Below are 24,035 nucleotides of genomic sequence, written 5' to 3'. Positions count from 1 at the left end.
TCCAGTGCTTTCTGAGAGGGCCGCGTTGGGAGAATCAAGGAAGACATGTTGACGTTGAAAGCCGACATTTTTGTGTTTGTTTGTACGGGTGGAAGCATCCTCGTCCCTCTGGATGAAGGGTTGGTTTCTGCTGTGTTCTTTCTTTAGAACCGCCGCTTGAGTTGATCCTGGAGGCGCTTGCGCCCGGGACCTGTTATTGCAGGCGTTTTTCTGGGATGTTGGTGGTGGTTGCTGGATCGCCCGAAAGAACCCCACTCGAGTGGTGTGTCTGTGGGTGTGAAAAATGAGGGAGAGATGGTCCCGCCGCATGACGGGCCAACGGTAGAAATTTCAAATATCCTCCCTTATCCTGTTACTGCACAGTCATGTTTGAAGTTGTTTTCCCACTCGCTCAACCAGCAACACCCACTCTCATTCCGTATCTCGCTCATATGCCTATTAACCGGGCGAGCATCTTAGGTAGATTAGATAGATTATCAATGCAAAGCATCTGATCTCGACATTGGCCTTCGAAACGTGAGTGCTTGTATCTGTTGATTGAGCACCTGGGCAGTCAAGTGTCTGGGAGTGATGTGGCTGCACGTGGCTGGCTGGACCCTGGCCAAAGCTCCGCGGCAATGACGATGACCGCCGAGCTCCAGGCGCATCCCAGGCACCCATGGAGCTTGCAGCACCCGTCGCATAGCGACATAACCATGGCCAAATGAAGTCGCAGTCGATACAATAGCCGCAATGCTCTCTGCATTCACCGCCCGACCCATCGTCGAGCTCAAGCAGCGCGACAAGTCGAAGATCGAGTCCATCCTCGCATATGGTACAGCGCCCGCCTGCAGCATCTCCCCAGCTTACTAACACAGCCAGGCGACCGCGTGCTCGTAGGCTTGAACACGGGTGCTCTGCGCATCTACCGCGTAAACGACCAGATTGAGGACGTAGACCCCGATCGCAAGCAGAACGGCGACCCGAACGGCGAAAGCGAAGCACCTGCCACGCCAAAAGCCAGACCCGCCGACCTTCTACGCGAAGAGGAGAAGTTCTCGCGACGGCCGATACAACAGCTCGCGATTATCAAGGAAGCGAATATCCTGGTCTCGCTGTCGGACAATTATGTCTCGATCCACGACATTCAGACGTACCAGTTGCAGGAGAAGCTTGAGAAGACACGGGGTGCGACTACCTTCGCTGCGGCAAGCAACATCGTCAAGGACCCCTCGACTGGCATTCCGTCTATCGTGAGCCACCTGGCTGTCGCCGTGAAGCGGAAGATCATACTGTGGACATGGCAGGACATGGAGCTCACGGGCGACGCGGTGGAGATCTCGCTCATTGCGTCCGTCAAGAGCCTGACATGGGCGACAGGCACCAAGATAGTCGCTGGCATGGACCCCGGCTTCGTGATGGTCAACATCGAGACGCAGGAGGTGCAGGACATCATCAAGCCAGGCGCGTTGGCTGAGAACGGGAGTCAGGGCGGAGCACGCTTCGGCGCTGTTTCGTCATCGGGCATGGGATACATGGGCATGGGTAGTTGGGTGCCGAAGCCGCTCGCGACGCGACTTGGAGAAGGCGAGATGCTGTTGGCGAAAGACGTCAACAGCCTGTTCATCGATACAGACGGGAATGCCCTCGAGAAACGACAAGTACCCTGGCACTCCGCCCCCGAGACCATCGCATATTCGTACCCATATATGCTCACGCTACTACCTCCTTCGAAGGGCAGTCTGGAAGTCAGGAATCCGGACACCCTGAGCCTGCTACAGACAATCGCACTACCCAACGTCAGCTTCCTCCACGTCCCGCAGCCGAACATCAGCCTAGCCCATGCCGGAAAGGGTTTCCTCGTCGCGAGCGATCGATCGATATGGCGCATGGGAGCACAGAGCTACGAGACACAGATTGATGAGCTGGTCGCTCATGGGCGGTACGACGAGTCGCTCAGTCTCCTCAACATGTTGGAAGATACTCTACTTCTCGACAAGGAGGAGAGGGTGCGGGAGATACAGATACTGAAGGCGCAGGCCTTGTTCGACCAGAGGAAGTATCGCGAGGCGATGGAGCTGTTTGTCGATGCAAAGGCCCCGCCTGAGCGCGTCATCGCAATGTACCCCAGGTCTATCGCTGGTAACTTAGCACCAGAAGAGAGCGTCAAGGGTGATGGAAGCGTGGCGGATGAGGAAGAGACGAATGGTGAGAAACCATCGAAAGAACAGGAAGAAAGTACACCCGCTCCTGTAGCTACGATCGGGCGATCGATGATGGGCCGGTTTGGAGTCGGAGGACATAAGAAGGTCGATTCAGACGCTGCATCTATTCGCACCAACTCGGCCAAAGACGATACTATGGAACCAGCGAGCGTAAAGAAGAGGCCAACCGACCCCTCCCAGCCCGACAAAGCGGCCGCAGAGAAAGAGTTCAAAGACTCTGTTCGTGCTCTGCAATCTTTCCTAACGCAATGTCGCGTCCAGATAAAACGCTACATCGACACCGACGGAAACCTCAAAGAACCCCTCCCCACCCCGAGCGGCAGCCAACTCGAAGCCGAAAAGCCACCGTTCCACATCTTCATCGAAGAGTCCTCACTCCAATCCCCCGTCGATTGGAAAGCAAAACTGCTCGAAGTCGCTCAACTCGTCGACACAACCCTCTTCCGCGCCTACATGATCGCCAACCCCAGCGTAGCCGGCTCCCTCTTCCGGCTCCCCAACTTCTGCGAACCAGACGTCGTGCAAGAGAAGCTCTACGAAACAGGTCGCTACGCCGATCTAATCGACTTCCTCCACGGCAAGAAACTACACCGCCAGGCCCTAGAACTCCTCGAGAAATTCGGCAAAAACGAAGCCGACGAAGAAGTCTCACCTGCACTGCAAGGACCGCAAAGAACCGTTGGATACCTACAGGCTCTGCCCCCCGAACTCATCGACCTCATCCTCGAATACGCAGAATGGCCCCTCCGCACCGATCCCAACCTCGGCATGGAAATCTTCCTCGCCGACACCGAAAACGCCGAAACCCTGCCCCGCGACCGCGTTCTCGAGTTTCTGCAAAACATTGATTTGAAACTGGCGGTTCGGTATCTCGAACACATTATCGAGGAGCTGAATGACCTGAATGTGGATTTCCACCAGAGGCTTGTGGATTTGCTGTTGGAGAGGTTGAAAAAAGAGGGGGAGTTTGAGGGAAGAGGGGAAGAGGGGGAGAAGGAGAAGAAGGATTGGAAGGAGAGGTTGGAGGTGTTTTTGAAAAAGGGGAATGCGCAGTATAATCGGTATAGGGTGTTTCAGCAGCTTCCTGCGAATGGTATGTTTGATCTTGAGATGAGAGAGGGAGGTCGGAATATAGGGGATGTTTTGCTAACGAGAGGTAACAGATCCGGATTACTACGAAGCGAGAGCTATTGTACTGAGTAAAATGGGGAGTCACAAGCAGGCATTAGCGATTTACGTGTTCCAGTTGAAGGATTATCAGAAAGCTGAGGAGTACGTCCTTCCCTCCAACCCACCCTACTACCATCTATCACCATCTCACTAACACACCCACCACAGATACTGCAACCAAGTCTACACCGCACCCCCCACCTCATCCCCCTCGTCGCGCCCCCAATCCCCGGAAAAACTCCGCGGCACAATCGAAGACACCGACCTCTCAATCTACCACGTCCTCCTCTCCCTCTACCTCCAACCCCCACCCCCGCACCCCCCAAACTGGCCCCCGGCCTTATCCCTCCTCTCAAAACACGGCGCCCGCCTCCCCGCCGCCACGACCCTCGATCTCATCCCCCCTACCTTACCCGTCCGCGACCTGGAATCCTATTTCTTCGGAAGAATCCGGAATGCGAATTCCTTGCTCAATGAAGAGAGGATTGTGGCCAGGCTGAGGGGCGTGGAGAAGGTGGGTGTGGAGAAGGCGGTGCTGTTGGGGGGCGAGGAGAAGAGGGATGCGTATGGCAGGTTGGTGCCGGGCGGGTTGAATCGGAGGGTTGTGGTTGATGAGGAGAGGCATTGTAGTGTTTGTCATAAGAGGTTTGGGGGGAGTGCGATTAGGGTGTTTCCGGATAATGGGGTTGTGCATAGTGGGTGTGCGAGGGGGGGTGTTGGTGTTGGTGGTGGTGGTGGGTTTGGAGGGAGTACGGGGAGGAGGACGGGGGGTGCGGGGTGGCGGTAGGTTTGGTCTTGTCGTGTGGTATAGTATAGCCCAGAAGAGGTTGTCGTTAAAATGTATATCCGTCAAGAATGCGCCTTCTTCATGCAAGAGACTCTCAGTCTTCATCGACGACTTCCTCGCCATATGTCTCCTCGTCTTTTGCGTCGTCGGCGGCTTTGTCGTCGGCCATTTTTTGCGTTAGGAAGGCGTTTACGTCTGCCTGGAGGGTTCTTAGGGATGAGGAGAGGGTGTCGAGATATGCGACGCGATCGGTGGTTGTGGGTGGTGAGGCGAGTGCGGGGAGTTCGGAGGTGAAGGTTTGGGGGTCCGAGGTTGGGGATGTGTAGGTCGCTGTTAGAGAGGACATGTTGGTGGTGAGGTTGTTGGGCGCGTGTGATGGCGTAGTGGATTTGTAGCTGGTGTATGGGAGTGTTGGAGTGAAGGAGTTAGTCAATTGAAGATAGGCGGGGTCAAGCGGCTCGGGGTGGAGACAGCACGGCCACGCGACGTCGATCCATCAACGGCGCATGTAACAGTGGCAGTAGGATGCACGTCAGCTCCTCCCACGACTCCGCTCTGAGCTTGGATAACGTTGTATCTGCTACTCTCCATGCAGGCCATGAGGGAATACGACTAGACACGAATTTCTCCTTCCCTCCCCCCATATTCACTTTCCACCCGTCCCGTGTGTTTGGCCAGGCCTACAGCCACCGCCTCTACACCCTGTCCCTGCAAACAGCCACACTGTCGCAAAAGCAACCCACGCGGTAATACGAGAGGGCCTGCAGTGCGACGGCCCACGATGGCGCCCTCTTCACCCCCTCCCCAGACGCCGTCCATCCACACGCCCTCGATTCACCGCCCCTCGCTCGACGACTCCGACTCGGACGGCTCCCACGCCACGCTGCAGCAACAGCAACAGCGCCGCTCTCCCCTGCCCGCCTCGATACTCTCGCCCTCGTCCGCAAAGTCGCCGACGGCAGCAGACTCGCGCGGCGCCCCAGCGCAGAACTACTCGCGTCCCGGCATTGTGCGCGATGCAACACAGAGCCAGAGTCACATTGGCGCGCATCTAGGACACCGCCCCCGCCAGCGCTCCCAGGGCTACTTCGAGCCCAGTCTGAGTTCCATGAAGGAGGGCTCTATACGGGACCGCGACAATACCATGGCCTCGCAGACCCATCTTACCGCCTCGCAGATCGCCGCCCAGGCCGCATATGCCTCGAACCCCCAGCACAATCGCAAGCGCTCCACCACGATACCCGCTCCGAACGAAGCTGCGCCTGCAGGACGGGGCCAGCCCATGAGTCCGCCGCCTGTGCCGGCGCAGGTCACGTTTAGGACGAATGGCATTACGTACTCGAATGGTGTCGGGGGAGGCAGGATGGCCGCCACGAGCGCTGCGAACGCGGCGTTTCCACGGAGTCCGCTCAACTCGCCTGGCATTGAAGGGACACAACAACCACACGCGTCGCCTAAGTTGGTGTCGACGCCCGAGCCACCGCAGCTGCAGAAGCCAAAGGAGGGGAAGAGCAGGATAGGCGGGAAGCTGTTCTCGTCCAAGCCGAAGAACATCAAGGTGGATAATAGGTTGGATGGCAAGCACCAGGCGCTACCGTCGCCGGGCAAGATTGGCATCGGCATTCATAGCTCACAGGCGCTGAATCGCATGATGATGGCGGGGTCGACGACGAGCTTGGTCGATTCGGCGACAAATAGCAGTAATGCTTCCTTGTACTCTTCTGCCAACGCGTCGACATCCACGCTAGTACCTCCACGGAATGATTCTCTACCAGAGAGGAAAGAAGAGAAGCATAAACACCACTTCTTGTCACGACAGAAGAACAAGTTGAAAGACCAGGATGGTTTCGCACTGCCATTGTCATCTGCCAGCAGTAATTCCAAGCCTACAAACCCTAGCGCACCAGAGCCGCTGTATTCCTTCGCCGCGCCTTCATCGCCAGGGCATTCAAGTAGTTTTGCAAATTCAGTAACCGGTCTGGATCTCCGGCATGGAGGACGCCATCTCCGACGAGCGAAGAAGGAAGAGAAGGCCGCCGCATTTCTAGACGCGCAACTCGAACCCCCATATCGAGAGCGGAACCAGTCGTTTAGCACCGAGCGATCAGAATGGCCGTCTCTAGCCAGCAGCATAACCACAACCCCCAACATGAGCACGCCCAGCCAAACTATCTCTCACACAACAGAAATGCTACATCTAGGCAGTTCCTTTGGCATCAACGGCCTCTCGCCCGACGACGCCTGGCCACTCTTAAAAGCACGAGTACTTTTAATATTCGAAGGAGAAGACCCGCGACCCCCCGTCGAAGATTTCAACGCCCTAGTAACCGTGCACATAAAACGCTGCATCCACAAACGGTCCCCCATAATCCTCATCGAAGACCTAAACGAACTCCTCCAAACCGGCTTCGGCTCTCTCGACCAAACCCTCCGCCACGTCCCCGACGACCGCCTCATCCCGCACCTGGTAGAAATGTGGCTCGTAGTCTTCACCACCATCCTCCCCTTCCTGCAAGCCGTCTTCCTCCCCCTCGACCTCGAGTTCAGAGGCAGCGGCATCATGACGAGTGCCCAGGCAGGCGAGTTCTGGGGCGTCATGTTGCCTGACGAGATGAATACCAAGAGTCCGGAACATAGAAATATACCTATACTTGGGGAGCTGGAGGTTAGGAGGATTACGCTGCTCATGTTTAGGGATATTGTTATTCTGCCGAGGTATGAAGCGCTTATGGCGATTTTCTCGCGGCTTAGTCTGGAGAATCTTAATGCGGGGCTGGAAAGTCCCAGTCCGATTCCGGATCATAGGCCCGGGACGGCGGGGAGTGGGTTTGGGGGCGCGGGGGAGAGACAGAGTGGAGGGGGGGAGATGGGGAGTCTGAATTCGACGAGTACGTCGAGTGCGGGCTATCTGGAGAGTACGACGAGTATGACGAGTTCGACATTCGCAAACAGCACACGCTCACGTGCGACGTCGAACACATCCGCTGGATCCTTCTCCTCAAACCCATCTTCTCACCCGCCGCCGCATTACCACCCCCAATCACTCCACCACCCTACCTCTTCCTCAAACGCCCAGCATGCACTCCACCCAACAATATCGCACCTCCATCCACCCCCAACATCCCACAGCAACTTCACATCCAACTCCAACGCCCCCTCCTCCCTCCGCCAAACCCCCATGGACAGCACCAAAGTCACCGAAACAGTCGGCCGCATGCTGCAATGCGTGTCCGTACTCGTATCGCTACAGTCTAGCGATGATGCGCAGGAAAAAATCGGGCGCCTGAATAAGGAGTTGAAGTATAATTGGTTGGGGAGGGGGAGGACGGGGAGGCAGAGACAGGGGTTTGTGGGGCCGAGGGGGGGGACGAGGACGGGGTTGGGGATGGGGATGGGTGTGGCGGGGGGTGTGAGTGTTGCGGGTGTGGGGGCTTAACTGTGACGGGAGTGGGTGGATCTGTGGAGAGGGGAGGAGATGGTTGAATAGGTGGTTGTATGTGTACGTGTTGTGTCTTGGGATTTTCTTCTGTTTGAAAGATCCGTCGGTGGATTGCGTGTGTAGACCGACGGTGGCGTTTATGCCTTTTCTTGCTATTCCTCTTTTCAGGATTGCACGATTGCGAGATGTATACGACATCACCTGTTCAACGAAACCCAATGGATATGCAAACAAGCAAACCCACAACCCTTACTTCCCAAGCCAACCCCTCTTACCAAGGCAACTCCTCCCCCGTCCTATGAAAAAACCTCCCCGTACTCTCCATCCCCTTCTTACCCAGTACATCCCACAGCCCCCTCGCCGCTTCATCCGGTTCCACCGCTCCGGGCACATCTGCTCCCTCTTTATGTCGCGGATCTAGATCCGTCTTCACAATCCCCGGATGCAGCACCAACACCACCACACCCTCCCCCTTCAAATCCACACTCAAACTCTTAAACAAACTATTCACACCCGCTTTACTCGCGCGATACGCATACTGGCCCCCCGACGTGTTATCCGCCATGCTACCCACACGACTCGACACCACTGCGACCTTCGGCGAGGAGGATTTGAGTATATTGGGCAAGAGCGCTTGCGTCAACAAAAGCGGGCCAAAAGTGTTCACCGCAAAAGTTTTCTGCAATCTGTCCAAATCAACCGTGCGGAGCGCATCGTCCTCAGGTCTTTCCATGACGCCGGCGACGTGGAGGAGGAGGTCTATGGTCGTGTCTGCGCCGATGCACTGGGCGAAAGACTGGATTGATAAAAGGGAGGAGACGTCGAGCTGGTGGGTTTCGCAGGGGAGGGAGGTTAGGGTTGGACCGAGGGTTTGGTCTGTTGCTAGTACGGTGTAGTTCTGGATGGGGGCTTGTTAGGCTGTTGGAGGGAGAGGGGGATGGAGATGGGGGTTTTTGCTGACTTCGTTGATGAGGATTTTGGCGAGGGCGTGGCCGATGCCGGAGTTTGCGCCTGTTATTAGGGCTGTTGGCATGGTGGTTGTGATGGTGACTTGGGTGTTAGGCCGTGTGAAACTGTAGTTCAAGGAGGATTGAAAGATGTAATGAAATCGGATATTGCTCGCTGTCTAGATTTCTACGTCGAGATGATGGATGTTGTTATACATGTAGGAAATGGCCTATGACGTTGATGACGTCTATCTTACAACGTAGCAATCTTATCGTTACTCCTGTATCTAGTGACCGTGAGATGAGTGTGCTAGGTGCTTCATGTGTGACATGCAGAATCACGATGTTTTCAAGACCAAGGAAAGTCGATGGATCTGTACTAAGTAGCTCGTGGTAGTCTCGATGGTTGCGCGATACCTAAACTAGCTAGGCTACACCCCGGTGTCCAGCTGCAGGTATCTTGCGATCTACCCAACAGCACAACGCAAAAGAACTAAGCCTCCTTACCGCTCACTTCCAACAGAAAGCTCAATGCGCAAACCGAAAGTCCAACCGCCTATTCCCCTCATCCTCCGTAGTCTCCAAATACATCTCCTTCTCCTCCCTCGTCATACCCTCCCAAATCCTATCCCTCTTCCTATTAACCTTAACATAATACACCTTCGCCCCAACAAACAACAAAAAATTATACGCACAAATCGCAAGTAAAACCTTATTCCCCCTCCGATAAAGCGGCTTATCATCGTCGCGATAAATATTCTGGCTGATGATGCTACTCGCTTGGACACACATATTGTACAGCGCACTCGCCACCGTACGCGTGCGCACGGCACCGGCATTGCGCGATGTGATGGCGACGAGGATAGCGTGGATATACGGGTGTCCGACGAGGAGGGTTGAGAGTACCCAGCGGGACCAGGGTGACGCGGTTGCAGGAAGGAGTTCCAGCGCGATGAGTAGGGGTAGGGCCCAGATTTGCGATATCAGACCGACGAGGAAGCGTTGGTTGAAGCGCTCCGATATGTAGGTCCAGAAGAGGAGTTGTAGAATGAAGAGGACGTATGCGGGGATCTGGGGTGTGTTAGTTGGAGTAGGGAGATGGGGAGATGGGAAGGGGGTGCTTACGGTAAGGAGATTGGTTTCGAAGGTGCCGAAGCCGAGGGACCGGAGTTGGAGCGTGAGATATGCTGTTGAGGGTGTTGTTGGTATTGTCCATGATAAGCCTAGTAGGTAGATTGGCCACATGTGATAGTCCCTAAGGCAATCCCACAGCATGCGGAAGCTCAGACCTTGTCTGTTGTGCATGTCGCCTTTGCTAGGGTCGTCCCTCAGTATGCGGTTTACCATGATCTTCTCTTCTCTCTCATTGAACCATCCGTCTTTTCCACGGAACGGATTCCACGCCTTACTCGCAGTCTGCGTCGGACTGGGTGGCAAGTAAAACCAAGATGCAATACCGATGCAGCCTGTCAACATGCCCTCGAGAGCGAATAGCCAACGCCATCCCTCCATGCCATTGTGTCCGCGCAGACGCAAGATGCCAAAGGCGAAGAAGGCAGAGACAATCTGAGTAGACTGGTAGCTCACCCAGAACCAACTCAGCCGCCCAGGTAACTCCCACCCCGTGTAGAAGTAACTGAGGTAAAGAATATTATCCGGAATAAACCCACCCTCAATCAACCCCAACAGCGCGCGGCAAGCGAAAAACGAACTCCGTCCGCTCAGGAAAGCTTGAAAGCTAGCCACAAGACTCCAGCTGACCATCTGAACAGGAATCCAATTGTCGGGGCCGAGCTTCTTGCTGATGAGTTGCGAGGGTAGTTCTGCGCATAGGAAGCAGAGGTAGAAGATGGTCTGCCCGTAGTTGTAGTCGTTGGTGTTCATGCCGAGGTCGTCGAGCATGTTGTCGCTCAGGGCTTGCGATATGTTGCCTCGGTCGAGTTGGAGGGCGAAAAACATTAGGCAGGCCCAGGTGCAGATGCGCTTGTCGATCTGGGGTAGGTCAGCGTGGGCTCCGTTAATCCTTGAAGCATGATATTGCCCACCTTGCGCACGAGACGCTTTTCTTCTGGCTTGTCCCATACGAAATCTGGATCGTATCGATGAATGCCTTCATAGGAATCGACGGGCCTGTTTCGGTCTTTTCCGATGTCTGAAGAGATGAAGGTCGTGCCATATCTTGTTTTGGTACCGGATGTGTTGACTGCCGTGTCGCTGTTGTTGTCGCTTTCCGCAGTGTCGAGAATCACTTTGCTATCGACGGGGTAGTTACCAGCAGTATCATTGGCGACCATCTTGAAACTTAAGCTGCTCTCCAAGGTCAATGGAGTACTCTCATATTGAGAATGCTATGAGGATGCGCTCTCGTTATATCTGTGGGCGCTCTCTCGCTCGTTGACCCACGCGATAACCGTCCCATGCGCAGAGCTTCTGGACTTTCATCGTTCAAAGAAACAGTTTCGCAATTTTGCTAGCGTTGCAACGCACGATGACCGTGTATCCACCGACTGGCAATGCATCTTCGCCATGTTTGCGCCTCTCGGTTACACTGGGATTCTCATACTGACCGCGGAACCGACAGCGGCAATCGTGCCGCCAAATCTAACGAGCACGCAAATAGTGGATGTGATTTCGCAGCGGGGTCGAGCGGTTCTGTGCAGCATATCTGGAGTTGATTCGTCGTGGTTTCTTTCGATGATGGATTGCGTGATTGGCTGGGGTGTTGGCGACATAGATATGGAACACCATATCCGCCACTACTGCAACGGTGCGTTCGGAGATAATACTGACGCCAGAGTCTTGGTATATTCGACATCGCGTGGAATGGTTCGGTTGCAAGAAGCCCTGCACGACTCGTTGGTCTTTGCTGCTCGCGGTTAGTCTGGTATAAGAAGAATGGATGAAGCAATACAGTGCATGCTTGATGCAATATGATCGCACGCTGATTGATCGGGGCATATCGCGGCAGTCAACCTCACTGGATCGCCAAGATAAATTACTTGACTGCGATATCCGATGATTGTGGCAACTTGGCGCTGAGTTCGTAAGAGCGGGGTTGCGCGTAGCCGTCATCGAGTCGCAATGAAGCATTGCTACTCACAGTTTTGATGCGGCTCGTACCTATAAGACCGCTTCAAAGGTGATGTGATAAACTTCCAGATTGACGTTCATCTCCATCACCCTAAGTGATATCGTTGGATAGCAACATGGCTCCCGCACTCATCGAAGAGGTCACCGAACAGACTACTGTCGGCTACAAGTCTGGAGTTGGTCAGTACAAAGAAGCTGCCTTTGGTGGCCCGAAGGTCTTCCAGAAGGAACTCGAGCTGCGCGGGACTGATAAGCATGCACCTGCCAAGTATCCGCACTACCTCCCGACTTGGGACAATGAGAAAGGCAGAAAGTGAGTATCGCCATACCGTCAATGGTGCCGGAGACTAATCAAAGACTCAGATACCCACCATGGGAGCCATTCGAGCACACTGAGCACGGAAAAGATGCCGACTCTTCGTTTCCTAACCTCTTGGCGAACGCGACTGTCGCCGACATCACAGCAAACATCGGCGCTGAAGTCCATGGTATCCAGCTAAGCAAGCTGACGGATGCCGGAAAAGATGAACTCGCACTCTTTGTCGCTCAGAAAAAGGTCGTAGCGTTCCGCGATCAGGACTTCGCAGACATCCCCATCAAAGACGCACTCGCTTTCGGTGGATACTTCGGTCGACACCATATCCACCCTACATCAGGTGCTCCCGAGGGCTATCCTGAGGTTCATCTCGTCCATCGAGGTACTGACGATACCACGGCGCGAGACTTCTTTGAAGAGCGGACGAACTCGATTACCTGGCATTCGGACGTGACGTATGAAAAGCAGCCACCTGGTACTACCTTCCTGTATGTCCTTGATGGGCCAGCGGCAGGAGGCGATACTTTGTTCGCGAACCAAGCGGTAGCGTATAACAGACTCTCGCCAGAGTTCAGGAAGCGACTGCACGGCTTGAAAGTCGTTCACTCAGGTAAGCCTCGACGCTAAACAATGCGCTGCGAAAGATACTAACACCAACTCAGCCGTCGAACAAGCCGACAACAGCAAGAACCGAGGCGGCATCGTGCGTCGCGACCCAGTAACCTCAATCCACCCGCTCGTGCGGACACATCCTGCGACAGGCGAGAAAGCGCTCTTCGTGAACCCGCAGTTTAGCCGACGCATCGTAGGCTTCAAGAAAGAGGAGTCGGATTTCTTACTCAACTTCCTGTACGATCATATCGCGAAAGGACAGGACTTCCAGGCACGCGTCAAGTGGGCGCCGGGTACGGTTGTGGTTTGGGATAATCGAGTTACGGCGCATAGTGCGTTGCTCGACTGGGATGATGGCGCGCGCAGGCATTTGGCGAGGATTACGCCGCAGGCAGAGGCGCCGTTTGAGACCGATGTTGAGGAAAAGAAGGCGGCTGGCTTTGAGTATTAGTAGTGTTAGTGTGCGATGATATGAAGTTGTTATTGCCCTCGAGAGTTGACATGTTCAGAGGTCATGCGACAGGTGGCCCCAGAGGTACCGCGTCTTTCTTTAGAGCTGCCATCAGACCTTCGTTGAGTCGCCTGGAAGTATTGCTGGGTGAATATAAGAGAGGAAATCGCATCAATGGCTGGGCGACATTGCCAGTGACGTTGTCCGAGTTGAACCCGTTGACAAAGGGCGAGATTGGGAAAGGAAGGAGATACGCCAGATCGCATACGTCATAGCTGGCGCGGAGGAGAGCCCGCGAACGCCTCTACAGAGTACAACTAAAATCAACTTATGAAGCCTACATCACCTTTATTTGTTATAAAGATACATTTGAAAACCTATGTAGGCTGCAATGCACATTGGAATAGAGAATGAGATCGTGTAATGAAGCCATAAATGAGAAAGATGCTGGCTCCGCATGACGCTGAAGCTTTCGCGCATCCATAGCGCCGGTACGCCTTTTCCGATATCCACACACCAAAACCAGTAGCTCGACTCAGAGTTCCGACTCTTCCGCTTCATGTCCAAGGCTTCTCATAAGTAAACCTTCCTGGCATAGGAAACCAACGTCTGCCCTGACCACCATGCTGTTCTCAGGATCCATGTCTTCGTCCGCGCTAGCCTTCGGCTCAAGATCCAGTGTCTCGGCCATCAGGCTACTGTCGTTGTCGAACTTTTGCGTGAGCCTGACTTGGCAGCCGACACAGAGCTTCAATCCGCATCCCTCGATTTCTTGGTCGAACAGCGAAACCTGGCGCGTGCGACAGGTAAACGTAGCAGGGGTGAAGCACATTGAGCACCAGCGTTGGAGTTGTTGCTGACAGCCTGTTGGTGTCTCAGCAGACTCTAGGAGATCGGCGGCTGTCTGATCGAAATCTGGGGTCATGCCGGTGGGAAAGATGTGCTGAATTTCGTGTCCTCCGCAAGCCACAATCTGCAATCTGCCTGGTGGAGCTGTTAGTGAAATTGATCGTGAAGTACAAAACCTTTTTTGAAGAAAGCGAAAGATGTAGCTTACTCATCGTGCAATCCTGGCACATAGTCGTACCGCCGTTGCTGTTCTCCGCATGTCCACCACCAACCTCAGTGTATCCCATCCCGTTATGCCATTGGATGACATGGACTTCCTTCTCGAAAAGTCCAGTGAACCCAAAGTTGGGAATGTCGCAGAAATTGCAGTCGCTAGTGTCCTTTTGTCCGCCGAACTGAATAGGGTGCGCGAAGCAGGTCTTGATCTTTGTCAGCAAACCCTTGTGGCCAGCCTCGTCTTCCATCTCAAGTTCAGGAGTTGGGGAGCGCGAGAACATTGGGACGTCTTCTCCGTATAGATCTTCAAGATCCTCTTTCGTGAAATAGTCGTGGTCAGGTACAGCAACTTCCGGCGCGTCTCCCTCAGTCGGTCCCAACACCTTTTTCTTCTTCTCTTTGACGACCTTGGGTATATCCTGGAAGGTACAGCCAATGTGATTCTTCTTGCAGCGCTTGCACGGGGGCTTATCGGTCTTCTTCTTCAGGCTACAGCGCTTCTTCTCCAGGCGACAGTGCGTGCATTGTATGTGGGGCCGATTCTCGGTATAGATGATTTCATCTATGATAATCCGTTCAGCGCGGTAGCCCAACGGCGGAAGCGCTTCGCATATGTACTCGTTGTCGGCGCAATTGTCGCAGATAGCTTGGCGGGGCTCGTCTTCAAAAGAACAGCGCTCGTTGCGGTCCTCAACACATTGCTTGCAGCGGCCTTTTTCGGTAGGCGAGATGATTGGCTCACACTCTTGGGCGAGATCAAAGCACTCGTCGCAAGGGTACGTACCGCCTGATACTAGGGAGCAGTTCGTGTCGTTGTTGCGACAGGATGTGCAGCCTCGCGCTGCTGGATGACCTGTCAGATCATCGACCTCGGCGCGGGGATCTTCAATCGGATGCTGCATGATGCGATCGGGTGTCTTGCGGCGGAAGAAATCTCGATACTCTTGCAGTTCATGCTCAGCTTCAGAATCAATGTCCTCCCAGTCTTCTGGCCAGTTATCTTCCTCGTTGGTGACGTTCCTTACGTTGCCAAAGTTTTCGAAGCGCAGTCTGACAATGCACTTCATGATGTTTTCCTTAGATGCGCGCTGCTTCCCCTTCTTGAAACGATGGGCAGCTTTGGCGGCTTTGGCAGCCTTCGCTTGCTTCAGTTTCAGTGCCTTGTTCTGTGTCTCTTGCGCGGGATCAAAGTTGCCCGACGCATCCTGATCGACATAAGTGTAGGTCTTCTTTCGGTCGATACCTTGTCGCAATCCATAGGCCGGCTGGTAAAGTAAGTACTTGACTGTGACAGTGGTTATAGAATGAACAGTCTCACCTGTGTATCTGGGGGAATGACGATTTCGCCGTCAGATGGCGCTGGAGATCCTCTTGATGACATGCCTTCTCTGTCGGAGTCTCCGGGTTGCTCAAAGCCAAGGTTGAATTGTTGCTCGAACGGACTGACTTCTCTCTCTTGTTGGTCGAGGTTGAGACTAGACATACGGTTGCCGATGCTTTGTCGTGGCATCTCCATCCCAGGTAAGTCTACTTCCTCATCTACGAGGCTATCGTCAGGCTGTTCTTCAAAAAGATCGTCGAAATGGTCTTCTTCGACCTCCTCTGCCAAGCCCCCGAAAAGTGACTGGCGCGGTTTCTTGGTCCTAGGACTGGGTTCATCGTCGCCATCGTCGGTTCTCGGCGATTTCTTACTTTTAAGTGAAGACCTCCGAGCTTGATGAGTAGTCCAAGAGCGGTCGAATGCTTTGGGAGCATCATCGTCGTCGGAAAACCCTTCCTCCAGTCCGTTGTAGTTCATGTCGTTTTGGACCGAATTTTGACCACCCTGATTAGGGTCCTGGTCGAGTTCCATAGGTTGATGAGTGTCATCTAGTGGATTGTCGTTCTGCGAGAAGGGATCGTTGTCAAAAGACTGTGCATGTGGCTCTTGTTGCTCTCCCGTAACTTCATCGTTCAATCCGTGTGGAAGATTGAAGTCAAAATCGACATCAGGCCGAGGCGGCATCCCGTCATCGTGCTGGGTAGCCATAGAGTGAAATTCCGGATGGACGCGCTGGACATCGCACACGCACTATGATGCTGCAGGTGGTCAGGATTGAGTCGAGTGTTGTTATAAGATTGGCGAGGATAGGTGGAGAGAGACAATCTTTATGTAAAAGTAGCCGATCGCGCAGTTGGCACAAGCGGTCGGGAGTCGAGCGGTGAGAGACCGAGATTAGCGACCAGAGTGTTGGCAGGGTACTGAGGTAAAGTTCGCGATAAATAATGTAAATAAAAATGGACGAGACATGCAGGTCATGCCAGCATCTGAACAGAATCAAAAGAAGGGAATCGACATGTCGAAAGCCAAAGGTAAGAGTGGTGCCAGAGAAGTGACGTGGTCATTCGCCGTTTGCAGAGGCTCGATGATGTCGTAGCACAGGTAGAGTTGAAAAGGCAAACGCTCGTCAACATATGGGAAACCGATGAAGAAACTGCTGAACTGTGTACAGTCGGTATTGGCGGAGTCGAAGCGGCCGAACGGAGGTGATGTAGAGAAAGTGGGAGATGCTTGTGCTGTGAGAACTGGTGTAAGATTTGGGGAGGCGAGATCGTCGACATAATGTTTCCTTTGTGCGAACGGTAACACTGAAATGGCAGGATGAACTATGAAAGAAGATAGAAAACTCCCCAGGAGTTCTTGCTCCGCCAGAGCTCCGGCCTCCGCTCAATGTTACCTAGGTAATCTTAGTGTGGTAGTATCTGCGAGCCTCCGCCTTCTTAAATAATGTCGCCTTGATCAGCAACCAACGTTAACGAATACCACAGTTTCTCCTAAGATGAATTCAAGCGATAGCACAATGTACAAGTATACGCACTACTTGCAAAGAACGGAGGGTTGGCTTTATTGAGTTTCACACTTGGCTATGTATGCATCCTGAATCTTATGCATCACATGCACTGTCGTTTCTCCGGCTATAACATGCCGTGGCATGTCGGGCTTCGTTGACAAGAAATGATCGCGGATGCGAAAGTGCGCTGTAGTCCGCAAGATGGTGGTCACGATCATGAAAGAGCTCTCTATTATGGTTGAAGGGTGCAAGCTTAGTCATCACGACGCTAACACAGACCATGTCATCCAAAATGACGCGCGCAATTTCTTAGAGCTCTGTCTTTCCCTACCCGCCTCACCCATCCATGAAGCTCGACGGCGCTTCATACCGCCCTATGTGGGCACCATGGCGCGATCGATGAGGCTGTTTCTTATCCGGCATGGAGAAACGGTCGACAATGTCGCCCAGCTCTAGTAAGCTTTTCATATGTCGTCATCGGCGTTCGTTGCTAATTATTACAGTGCCGGTAGCAGAGATTCAGCGCTCACCAACCATGGCTACCAACAGGCCACCCGCCTTGGTCAGCATTTCAAGGCCCTTGGGCTGACGTTCACCCACCTATTTTCGTCGCACCTCCAGCGGGCTGTGAAAACAGCTGGCAAGATCCGAGAGGCTCAATTGACGCCCGCAAGCGACGATGAAACTGCGAAAACGGTTCCGGATGTCGTGCAGCTACGGGCGTTGATGGAGCAGGACTTCGGATCGAAGGAAGGGAAGAAGTTCCACGATCGACTTGACAACAAGGATACACCAGGCTTTGTGGAAGTGGAGTCGAAAGAGATCATGGCGCACAGAGCCGACTCATTCCTCGATGAGCATCTCTTGCCGCTCCTCGGCGAAGCGTCGAAAGACACTGATACCGTGGTTGCGATAGTCTCGCACGGCATTTTCCTCTCCACTCTTTGGAAGCGACTGCTTTTGCGCCTTCCGCACAAGAGTGTTGCGCTCTCTCCAGAGCTCCAAGCAACGGCGCGACCATCGCTCGAGCATCTTGGTGGCTGGTCTAACACTGGCTACCTCGAGCTGTACATGACGAAGGCAGAGCCTGATGACCACGGCACCTCTGCCGTTGTGCATGTGGTGCCTACCCCAGAACCTTCTTCGTCACCCGCTGAGATGCCGGCCACGGATCAAGGCCTGGGCGAGGTCAAAGTACCACAAGCGGCGACTGAACATAGCCCCGCATGCCAGCAGGAGTCGGAAGCACCCACCCGGGTACCTGGTGACTCCTCACCGGCTATCGCACTGCGACTCGCTGAAGGGTGGTGCGCAACCATCCTTGCGATCAACGGCAAGCACCATCTCCGCAGCCTCAAGCGCACCGGAGGTGGTGTCGGAAGCTCTCGTCACGATGCATCGCAGAAAAGCATCGAGACTTTCTTCAAGCGTCGCAAAGTTGAATGATGTTGTCAATGGTAAGTCTACACTTTTTCTTCTCTCTCATGCAATGATGAAAAAACCTTTTAATCACAGACCTGATCGGAATTTCATGTCGACCAAAAATTGTACCAACTGCTGTCTGATTTGCATCCAACACTCCCATTCTCGAACCGCCTTTTGTTGAGAGCTCCGCTAACGAGAGGCTACAGATCTTACGTGGTGTGCATGCCAGCATTTGCGCGCTTCACACTAGACTTGAATTAATAAACATCATTCCACTGCACGTGTTCCTTCATTTGTGACTTTATTCCACAGCATCGTCGACGTCACACTTCATTTCACGTCCAAGGTCTCGCTGAACTTGAAGTTTAGGCAGGGCTGTCAACGATTTGTCGCTTTCCGCCCTTTGCGCTGGCGGTGAGATTGCGATAACTTGTGTTGTCGCGTAGTGGTCAGTGCCACGGCGATTTGCAGCTTCTGCTGTCAGTAGCCAGCGCGACAAGCCATCGTGACACCAAAGTAGCGCGTTGTACCAAGTTTTTGACGTGGTGAAGGTCCGTGCGTGACGCGCCTACCTTGCCAACTCTCACTGCCGCCTCATTCACCGCAACATCGCATCATCTCGACTGCCATGGCATGCATCTAAATCGACAAGCCGGAAAGTTTCAGATAGCTGCCGCTGGCACGGTGCATAGGTTGTGCATGCGCTGCGCTACACCGAACGTTGGTGTGCGACAAACATGCTTCTTCGTAGGATCGCCCGGTGGCTGGCATGACCGGCCACCCTGGTTTTTGGCAACGGTCAATATCAGCCCCCCAATATTAATACATATGATCAGAGGGCTGGTTCATCGGAGTAGTTCTTTCAACGCTCTGTGTCTCTGTCAATCCGCACTCTTTTTGTCCCTTTCGTCGGATCTTCTTGAGATCTGTGTCTGGCCAATAGCAGCACGTCGTTCCTTGCGCAATCACAGTCCCACATTCGTTCATTCATCATGGGAAGAAGTTCAATAGTAATGGTGCTGAGTGCGCTGTCGGTGGGTGTACTTGGTGGTGTGGTATCAAAGCCTTATGAGATGAATAGTAGTAAGTACATGGAGTGGTTGTTTGGGTGTTTGCGATTTACTAACCTTGATAGCTACCACCGTTGGAGCACTACGACCGCACGTACACGCCACTGCACTACCAATATCGCCATACAGTTTATCAACATTAATACCAGAGCCCAGCTCAGTCGTCGTCGTCGTCGTCACATACCCGATTCCATCACCATCAAATACAACCCTGGCCGCCGCTCCTCCCTCGTTATCAACTACGTACGCGGTATCCAGTCCCTCACCAGAAGCAACACAGGTGGCACTGCCGATATCAAGTTCGTTCAATGTCACTACTCAGAACTCAACCTACATATACCCATCGCTATCGGGCTCAGCAACCGTCGTCTCGCCGGCTTCGGTTCCCACTCCAGGCTATGTGCCCATAGTAGTTGAAGTTGTCTGTGAGACAGTATACTACTCAGCATCGCCAAGCTCTTCAGTTGCTTCGACTGTGGTAACCCCCAGCGCTACTCCTTCGTCAGTTTTTGCCAGTATCCATCCTGGTCTAGCAATAGCTGTAGTTGGTCAAGCTGATGAGCCGGCTGCTTCTGCTTCCATCAACCTCCCGCTCTTGTCGTCGATCTTAATACCCGATGTCAACCACCAAACTATCTTCACTACGACTACCACCACCACAACCACTGTCATTCTGACGCTACCCACTCCGCTACTCCCGACCTCTTCAAACGTCGAACCTACTGCATCGGCGACAACGACAACGACTGTGGTTACACTCACGTCTGCGTCCGCATCAACCTCAGCAGACCAGCCAACCTCGACATCAACAAGCGATTCAGATGAACCGTCATCCTCAGCAACCGACTCCGCATCGACCATCCTCTCCACGGTCACCGTCACATCCTCGACACCATCACCACCCTCCAACACCGACACCGCCTTCCCCACCGCCCCACCCTTCTCCTACAACCCCTCCGCCTCCCGTGGCTCCGCCTCCCCCATCTCGCGACCCACCCCCGAACCCTCCAGCGCCCTCGTCGCCGGCTCGACGCTCAGCACCGCCACCACACCTAGCTCAACCTCAACACGCATCTCGCAATACACCGGTGAACCACCTGCACCCCCAGCCGCCACCGGAGGCGCGAGTGGTATGCTGAGTGACAGGAGTAAAGAACGGGTGTGGTGGGTGGCTTTCTTTGTGCCTTTGTTGCTTTTGGCGTAAAGTGTGATGTGTGAGAGAGAAGTGCAAGGAAGAGAAGACGATTACGATTCTTATGTGTTTGTTATGATGATATTCTTTAATGTTTGTATGAGTAATTATGGGCGATGCAGGATGGGATGGCATTGGAAAGAGGAGGATATACCAGGTTTTGTGGCGCATCTATGGCGTTTATACTAGAGTCGGGGTCTCGGGTTTGATGTCCGATGGGCAATTGTCTACGGTGTACGCTACAATGATTTTCGAAGCGCTTTAGATGTTAGGAGAGTATTACATAATGTTCAATGAAGATGTCAAGTCAAGCAAACATGCCATGCACTGCATTCCATATTTCCGACGTCATCGAGCTCACATTTGTATGCAGCAACGCTGCGACGCTTACGGATCTAGTCCCTAGTTTCCGAAGGAATAAGATCAGTACATCTAACTATGTCTAAAAAGTTCAACGACTGAGATGATCCGGGGTTGAAGTGCGGAGAGCGTTGTTCGTTGGAGATCAGAGCGGGGGAGAAGCGCCTTGGCTAGCGCAAGCCACCATTTCTTCCGTCAATCAAACCTCATGTTCCGCACACTCGACACAGCTTTCTTCGCGTCGCTTCCACGCGTAAAGTCGAAAATGCACGCGTGTATAACGAAAATACGATTACAGCAAGCCTTCCGATCTGCACCGGATGTGCGCTCGAAGACTTAGCACGCGTCACATGCAGCCCAACAAGCTGCGGCATCATTTCGGTTGGGAAGTATGACATAGATCATCGCCCATTGAACCGGTACCTCAATATACAATGAGCTTCTCGGGTGAAGATTGTCCGCATTACCTCCAGGAGTCTGCATGCACCCCGTCCAACGGCCCGTAGACCCTGGAGAGCATCTATAAGACTTACGATACATTGTCTAGAACCGAGTATCCGGGCGAGACTGCACTCACACGGTGTACACTCCATACCATTATGCGGCAATTCTTCTCCGGTTCAGCCTCCCTGCTTGCTGGGTGTGCTCTGCTCCTTCCTAGCAGCGCGTACGACTTGGTTCGCAGACAGCAAGCAGCGAATGCGACTTACAAGGATGCTTCCGCACCAGTCGAGGACAGAGTGGCGGATCTTCTTTCCCGGATGACTATCGAGGAAAAGACAGCTCAGCTCATTCAGGGCGATATCTCGAATTGGACCAACACCACCACCAATGCTGTAAACGAGACAGGTCTGGAATGGAATTTCCGCGTCCGCGCGGGTCAATTTTACGTCGGCTATCCGATACCTGCGGAATGGATCAGCAATGGCGTCAAGATTGGCCAGGACTATCTTCTGCACAACACGACATTGGGCATTCCAGCAATGGTTCAGACGGAAGCTATACATGGCTTGCTCGTCGGTAATGCGACCATCTACAACAGCCCGATTGGGCAAGCATGCTCGTGGGATCCGCAGCTGATACACGACATGGCTGTGGCGATTGCAAAGGAATCGGCTCCTCTCGGTATCAATCAACTGTTCGCTCCACTCGCGGATTTGGCGCGTGAGCTGCGTTTTGGAAGAGTGGAAGAGACATACGGCGAAGATGGTTTTCTGGCCGGCGAAATGGCATACGAATACGTCAAGGGAGTGCAAAGTCTTAATGTTAGCGCCACAGTCAAGCACTTTGCCGGATTCAGTAATCCAGAGCAAGGTCTCAACACCGGACCAGTTCATGGAGGCGAAAGAGAGCTGCGAACTACCTGGCTGCCGCCGTTTCATCGTGCAATCATGGATGCTGGTGCCTGGAACATCATGGGTGCTTATCACTCTTACGACGGAATACCTTCAATCGCGGATGGCCATATGCAAGAAACAATTCTGCGCGAGGAATGGGGTTACAAGTACTGGCTCACTTCGGATGCGGGCGCTACAGACAGGCTGTGCTGCAACTTCAAGCTGTGCCAATGCAAAACAGAAGACACGCCAATCGATAGCGAAGCGGTAACACTCATGGCTCTACCAAACGGCAACGACGTGGAGATGGGTGGAGGCTCATACAACTACGCAAACATCCCTCGTCTGGTCGAAGAAGGCAAGCTAGACATGGAAATCGTCGACCGAGCTGTGAGCCGCCAGCTCCGTGCGAAGTTCGAAATGGGTCTGTTCGAGAACCCATACCAAGGCCTCTCCACGAACGCGACTGAGTCCATCATCCACCCTGAAGAGCATGTGCAGCTTGCGAGGACACTTGAGGCCGACTCCATCGTCTTGCTCGAGAACAAGAACAGGACCTTGCCTCTCTCCAAGTCTGCGAACATTGCTGTCATTGGCCCCATGGCCAACATTACTAACCTTGGAGACTACGTGGTCTACCGCTCTCAGTACAACCCTACCAACGTCACACCATTGCAAGGCATTCAGAGTGCATCTAGTGGCACTGTGACCTACGCCCAAGGGTGCGAGCGCTGGTCAAACGATCAGTCCGGCTTCCCCGATGCCGTCGCGGCGGCCGAGGCTGCAGATGTCGCAGTAGTCGTCGTCGGTACCTGGTCACGCGATCAGCAAGAGCTCTGGCAAGGACTGAATGCCACTACCGGTGAACACGTAGACGTCGCATCACTCAACCTCGTCGGAGCCATGGGCGAGCTCGTCCAAGCCATCATCGAGACCGGCAAACCCACCATCGTCGTATACTCCTCCGGCAAGCCCGTCACCGAACCCTGGATCTCGGACAACGCAGCCGCGCTCCTCCAGCAATTTTACCCCGGTGAGCAAGGCGGCAATGGACTAGCTGACGTCCTCTTCGGCGACGTCACGCCCTCCGGCAAACTCTCCGTCTCTTTCCCTTACGACGTCGGTACCCTGCCAATCTACTACGACTACCTTAACTCCGGGCGGGCCACCGACGCCGGAGCCATCCTACCAAACGGCACCCTCCAATTCGGCCACCAATATGTCCTCAACAGCCCCCAGGCACTCTACGAGTTCGGTTACGGTCTCTCTTACGCAAACTTCACTTACTCCAACGTCACTCTCTCCAAGACCGAAGTCAGCCCGAGCGACACCATCACCGCGATCGTGACCGTAACGAACGAATCTGATGTGGATGGCAAGGAGGTAGTGCAGGTCTATGTTCAAGATGTTTTCGCTAGTGTTGTGGTGCCGAACAAGGAGCTCAAGGGCTTCAAGAAGGTTATGGTCAAGGCTGGTGAGACGGTGGATGTCAGTGTTGAGTTGGACGTGTCGAAATGGGGACTGTGGGATAGGAAGATGCAGTATGTGGTTGAGAAGGGGGATTTTGTTGTGCATGTTGGGGCGAGCTCGATGGATTTGAGGGGGAATGCGACGGTTACTGTTGTTTGAGATTGCATAAGTCATCATCTGCTTGGTCTTGCATCAGAAATAGTAGATGAATCGGCTGATACGAAGACGATTAATGGTGATGCTGTGGTGGTTCGGGTCGAGAAACGGCA

At 53.7% G+C, this 24,035-nt stretch overlaps 7 protein-coding genes across 7 annotated transcripts; 5 read left to right on the top strand and 2 right to left on the bottom strand.

Moving 5' to 3' along the window:
* Positions 1-732: 732 nt before the first annotated feature.
* J4E88_008043 (uncharacterized protein) lies at positions 733-4,161 on the top strand (the record flags this gene model as incomplete). The annotated part of the gene is made up of 4 exons (XM_049401656.1): positions 733-814; positions 862-3,297; positions 3,368-3,476; positions 3,543-4,161. The coding sequence occupies 4 exons, from the start codon at positions 733-735 to the stop codon at positions 4,159-4,161; spliced, it is 3,246 nt and encodes a 1,081-aa protein (XP_049252729.1).
* Positions 4,162-4,942: 781 nt separating this feature from the next.
* Positions 4,943-7,597, top strand: J4E88_008042 (uncharacterized protein; the record flags this gene model as incomplete). Its single annotated transcript, XM_049401655.1, has 1 exon — positions 4,943-7,597. One exon carries the CDS (start codon positions 4,943-4,945, stop codon positions 7,595-7,597), a length of 2,655 nt encoding a protein of 884 aa, XP_049252728.1.
* An 885-nt stretch (positions 7,598-8,482) lies between these two features.
* On the bottom strand, positions 8,483-10,841 carry J4E88_008041 (uncharacterized protein; the record flags this gene model as incomplete). The annotated part of the gene is made up of 5 exons (XM_049401654.1): positions 8,483-8,498; positions 8,805-8,834; positions 9,338-9,618; positions 9,673-10,539; positions 10,593-10,841. The coding sequence occupies 5 exons, from the start codon at positions 10,839-10,841 to the stop codon at positions 8,483-8,485; spliced, it is 1,443 nt and encodes a 480-aa protein (XP_049252727.1).
* A 912-nt stretch (positions 10,842-11,753) lies between these two features.
* On the top strand, positions 11,754-13,016 carry J4E88_008040 (uncharacterized protein; the record flags this gene model as incomplete). The annotated part of the gene is made up of 3 exons (XM_049401653.1): positions 11,754-11,950; positions 12,001-12,563; positions 12,616-13,016. 3 exons carry the CDS (start codon positions 11,754-11,756, stop codon positions 13,014-13,016), a joined length of 1,161 nt encoding a protein of 386 aa, XP_049252726.1.
* A 535-nt stretch (positions 13,017-13,551) lies between these two features.
* On the bottom strand, positions 13,552-16,110 carry J4E88_008039 (uncharacterized protein; the record flags this gene model as incomplete). The annotated part of the gene is made up of 3 exons (XM_049401652.1): positions 13,552-14,000; positions 14,074-15,346; positions 15,400-16,110. The coding sequence occupies 3 exons, from the start codon at positions 16,108-16,110 to the stop codon at positions 13,552-13,554; spliced, it is 2,433 nt and encodes an 810-aa protein (XP_049252725.1).
* Positions 16,111-17,311: 1,201 nt separating this feature from the next.
* On the top strand, positions 17,312-18,358 carry J4E88_008038 (uncharacterized protein; the record flags this gene model as incomplete). Its single annotated transcript, XM_049401651.1, has 2 exons — positions 17,312-17,367; positions 17,416-18,358. The coding sequence occupies 2 exons, from the start codon at positions 17,312-17,314 to the stop codon at positions 18,356-18,358; spliced, it is 999 nt and encodes a 332-aa protein (XP_049252724.1).
* Positions 18,359-21,440: 3,082 nt separating this feature from the next.
* J4E88_008037 (uncharacterized protein) lies at positions 21,441-23,925 on the top strand (the record flags this gene model as incomplete). Its single annotated transcript, XM_049401650.1, is given in 2 exon segments — positions 21,441-21,449; positions 21,466-23,925. 2 exon segments carry the CDS (start codon positions 21,441-21,443, stop codon positions 23,923-23,925), a joined length of 2,469 nt encoding a protein of 822 aa, XP_049252723.1.
* Between the last annotated feature and the right edge of the window lie 110 nt (positions 23,926-24,035).

This window comes from Alternaria novae-zelandiae, assembly GCF_023758075.1.
Source record: "Alternaria novae-zelandiae strain BMP 2774 chromosome Unknown scaffold_17, whole genome shotgun sequence".
Lineage (NCBI taxonomy): Eukaryota > Fungi > Ascomycota > Dothideomycetes > Pleosporales > Pleosporaceae > Alternaria > Alternaria novae-zelandiae.
The sequence above is the reverse complement of the archived record's forward strand: the minus strand, read 5'-3'. Positions and strand labels throughout refer to the sequence as shown.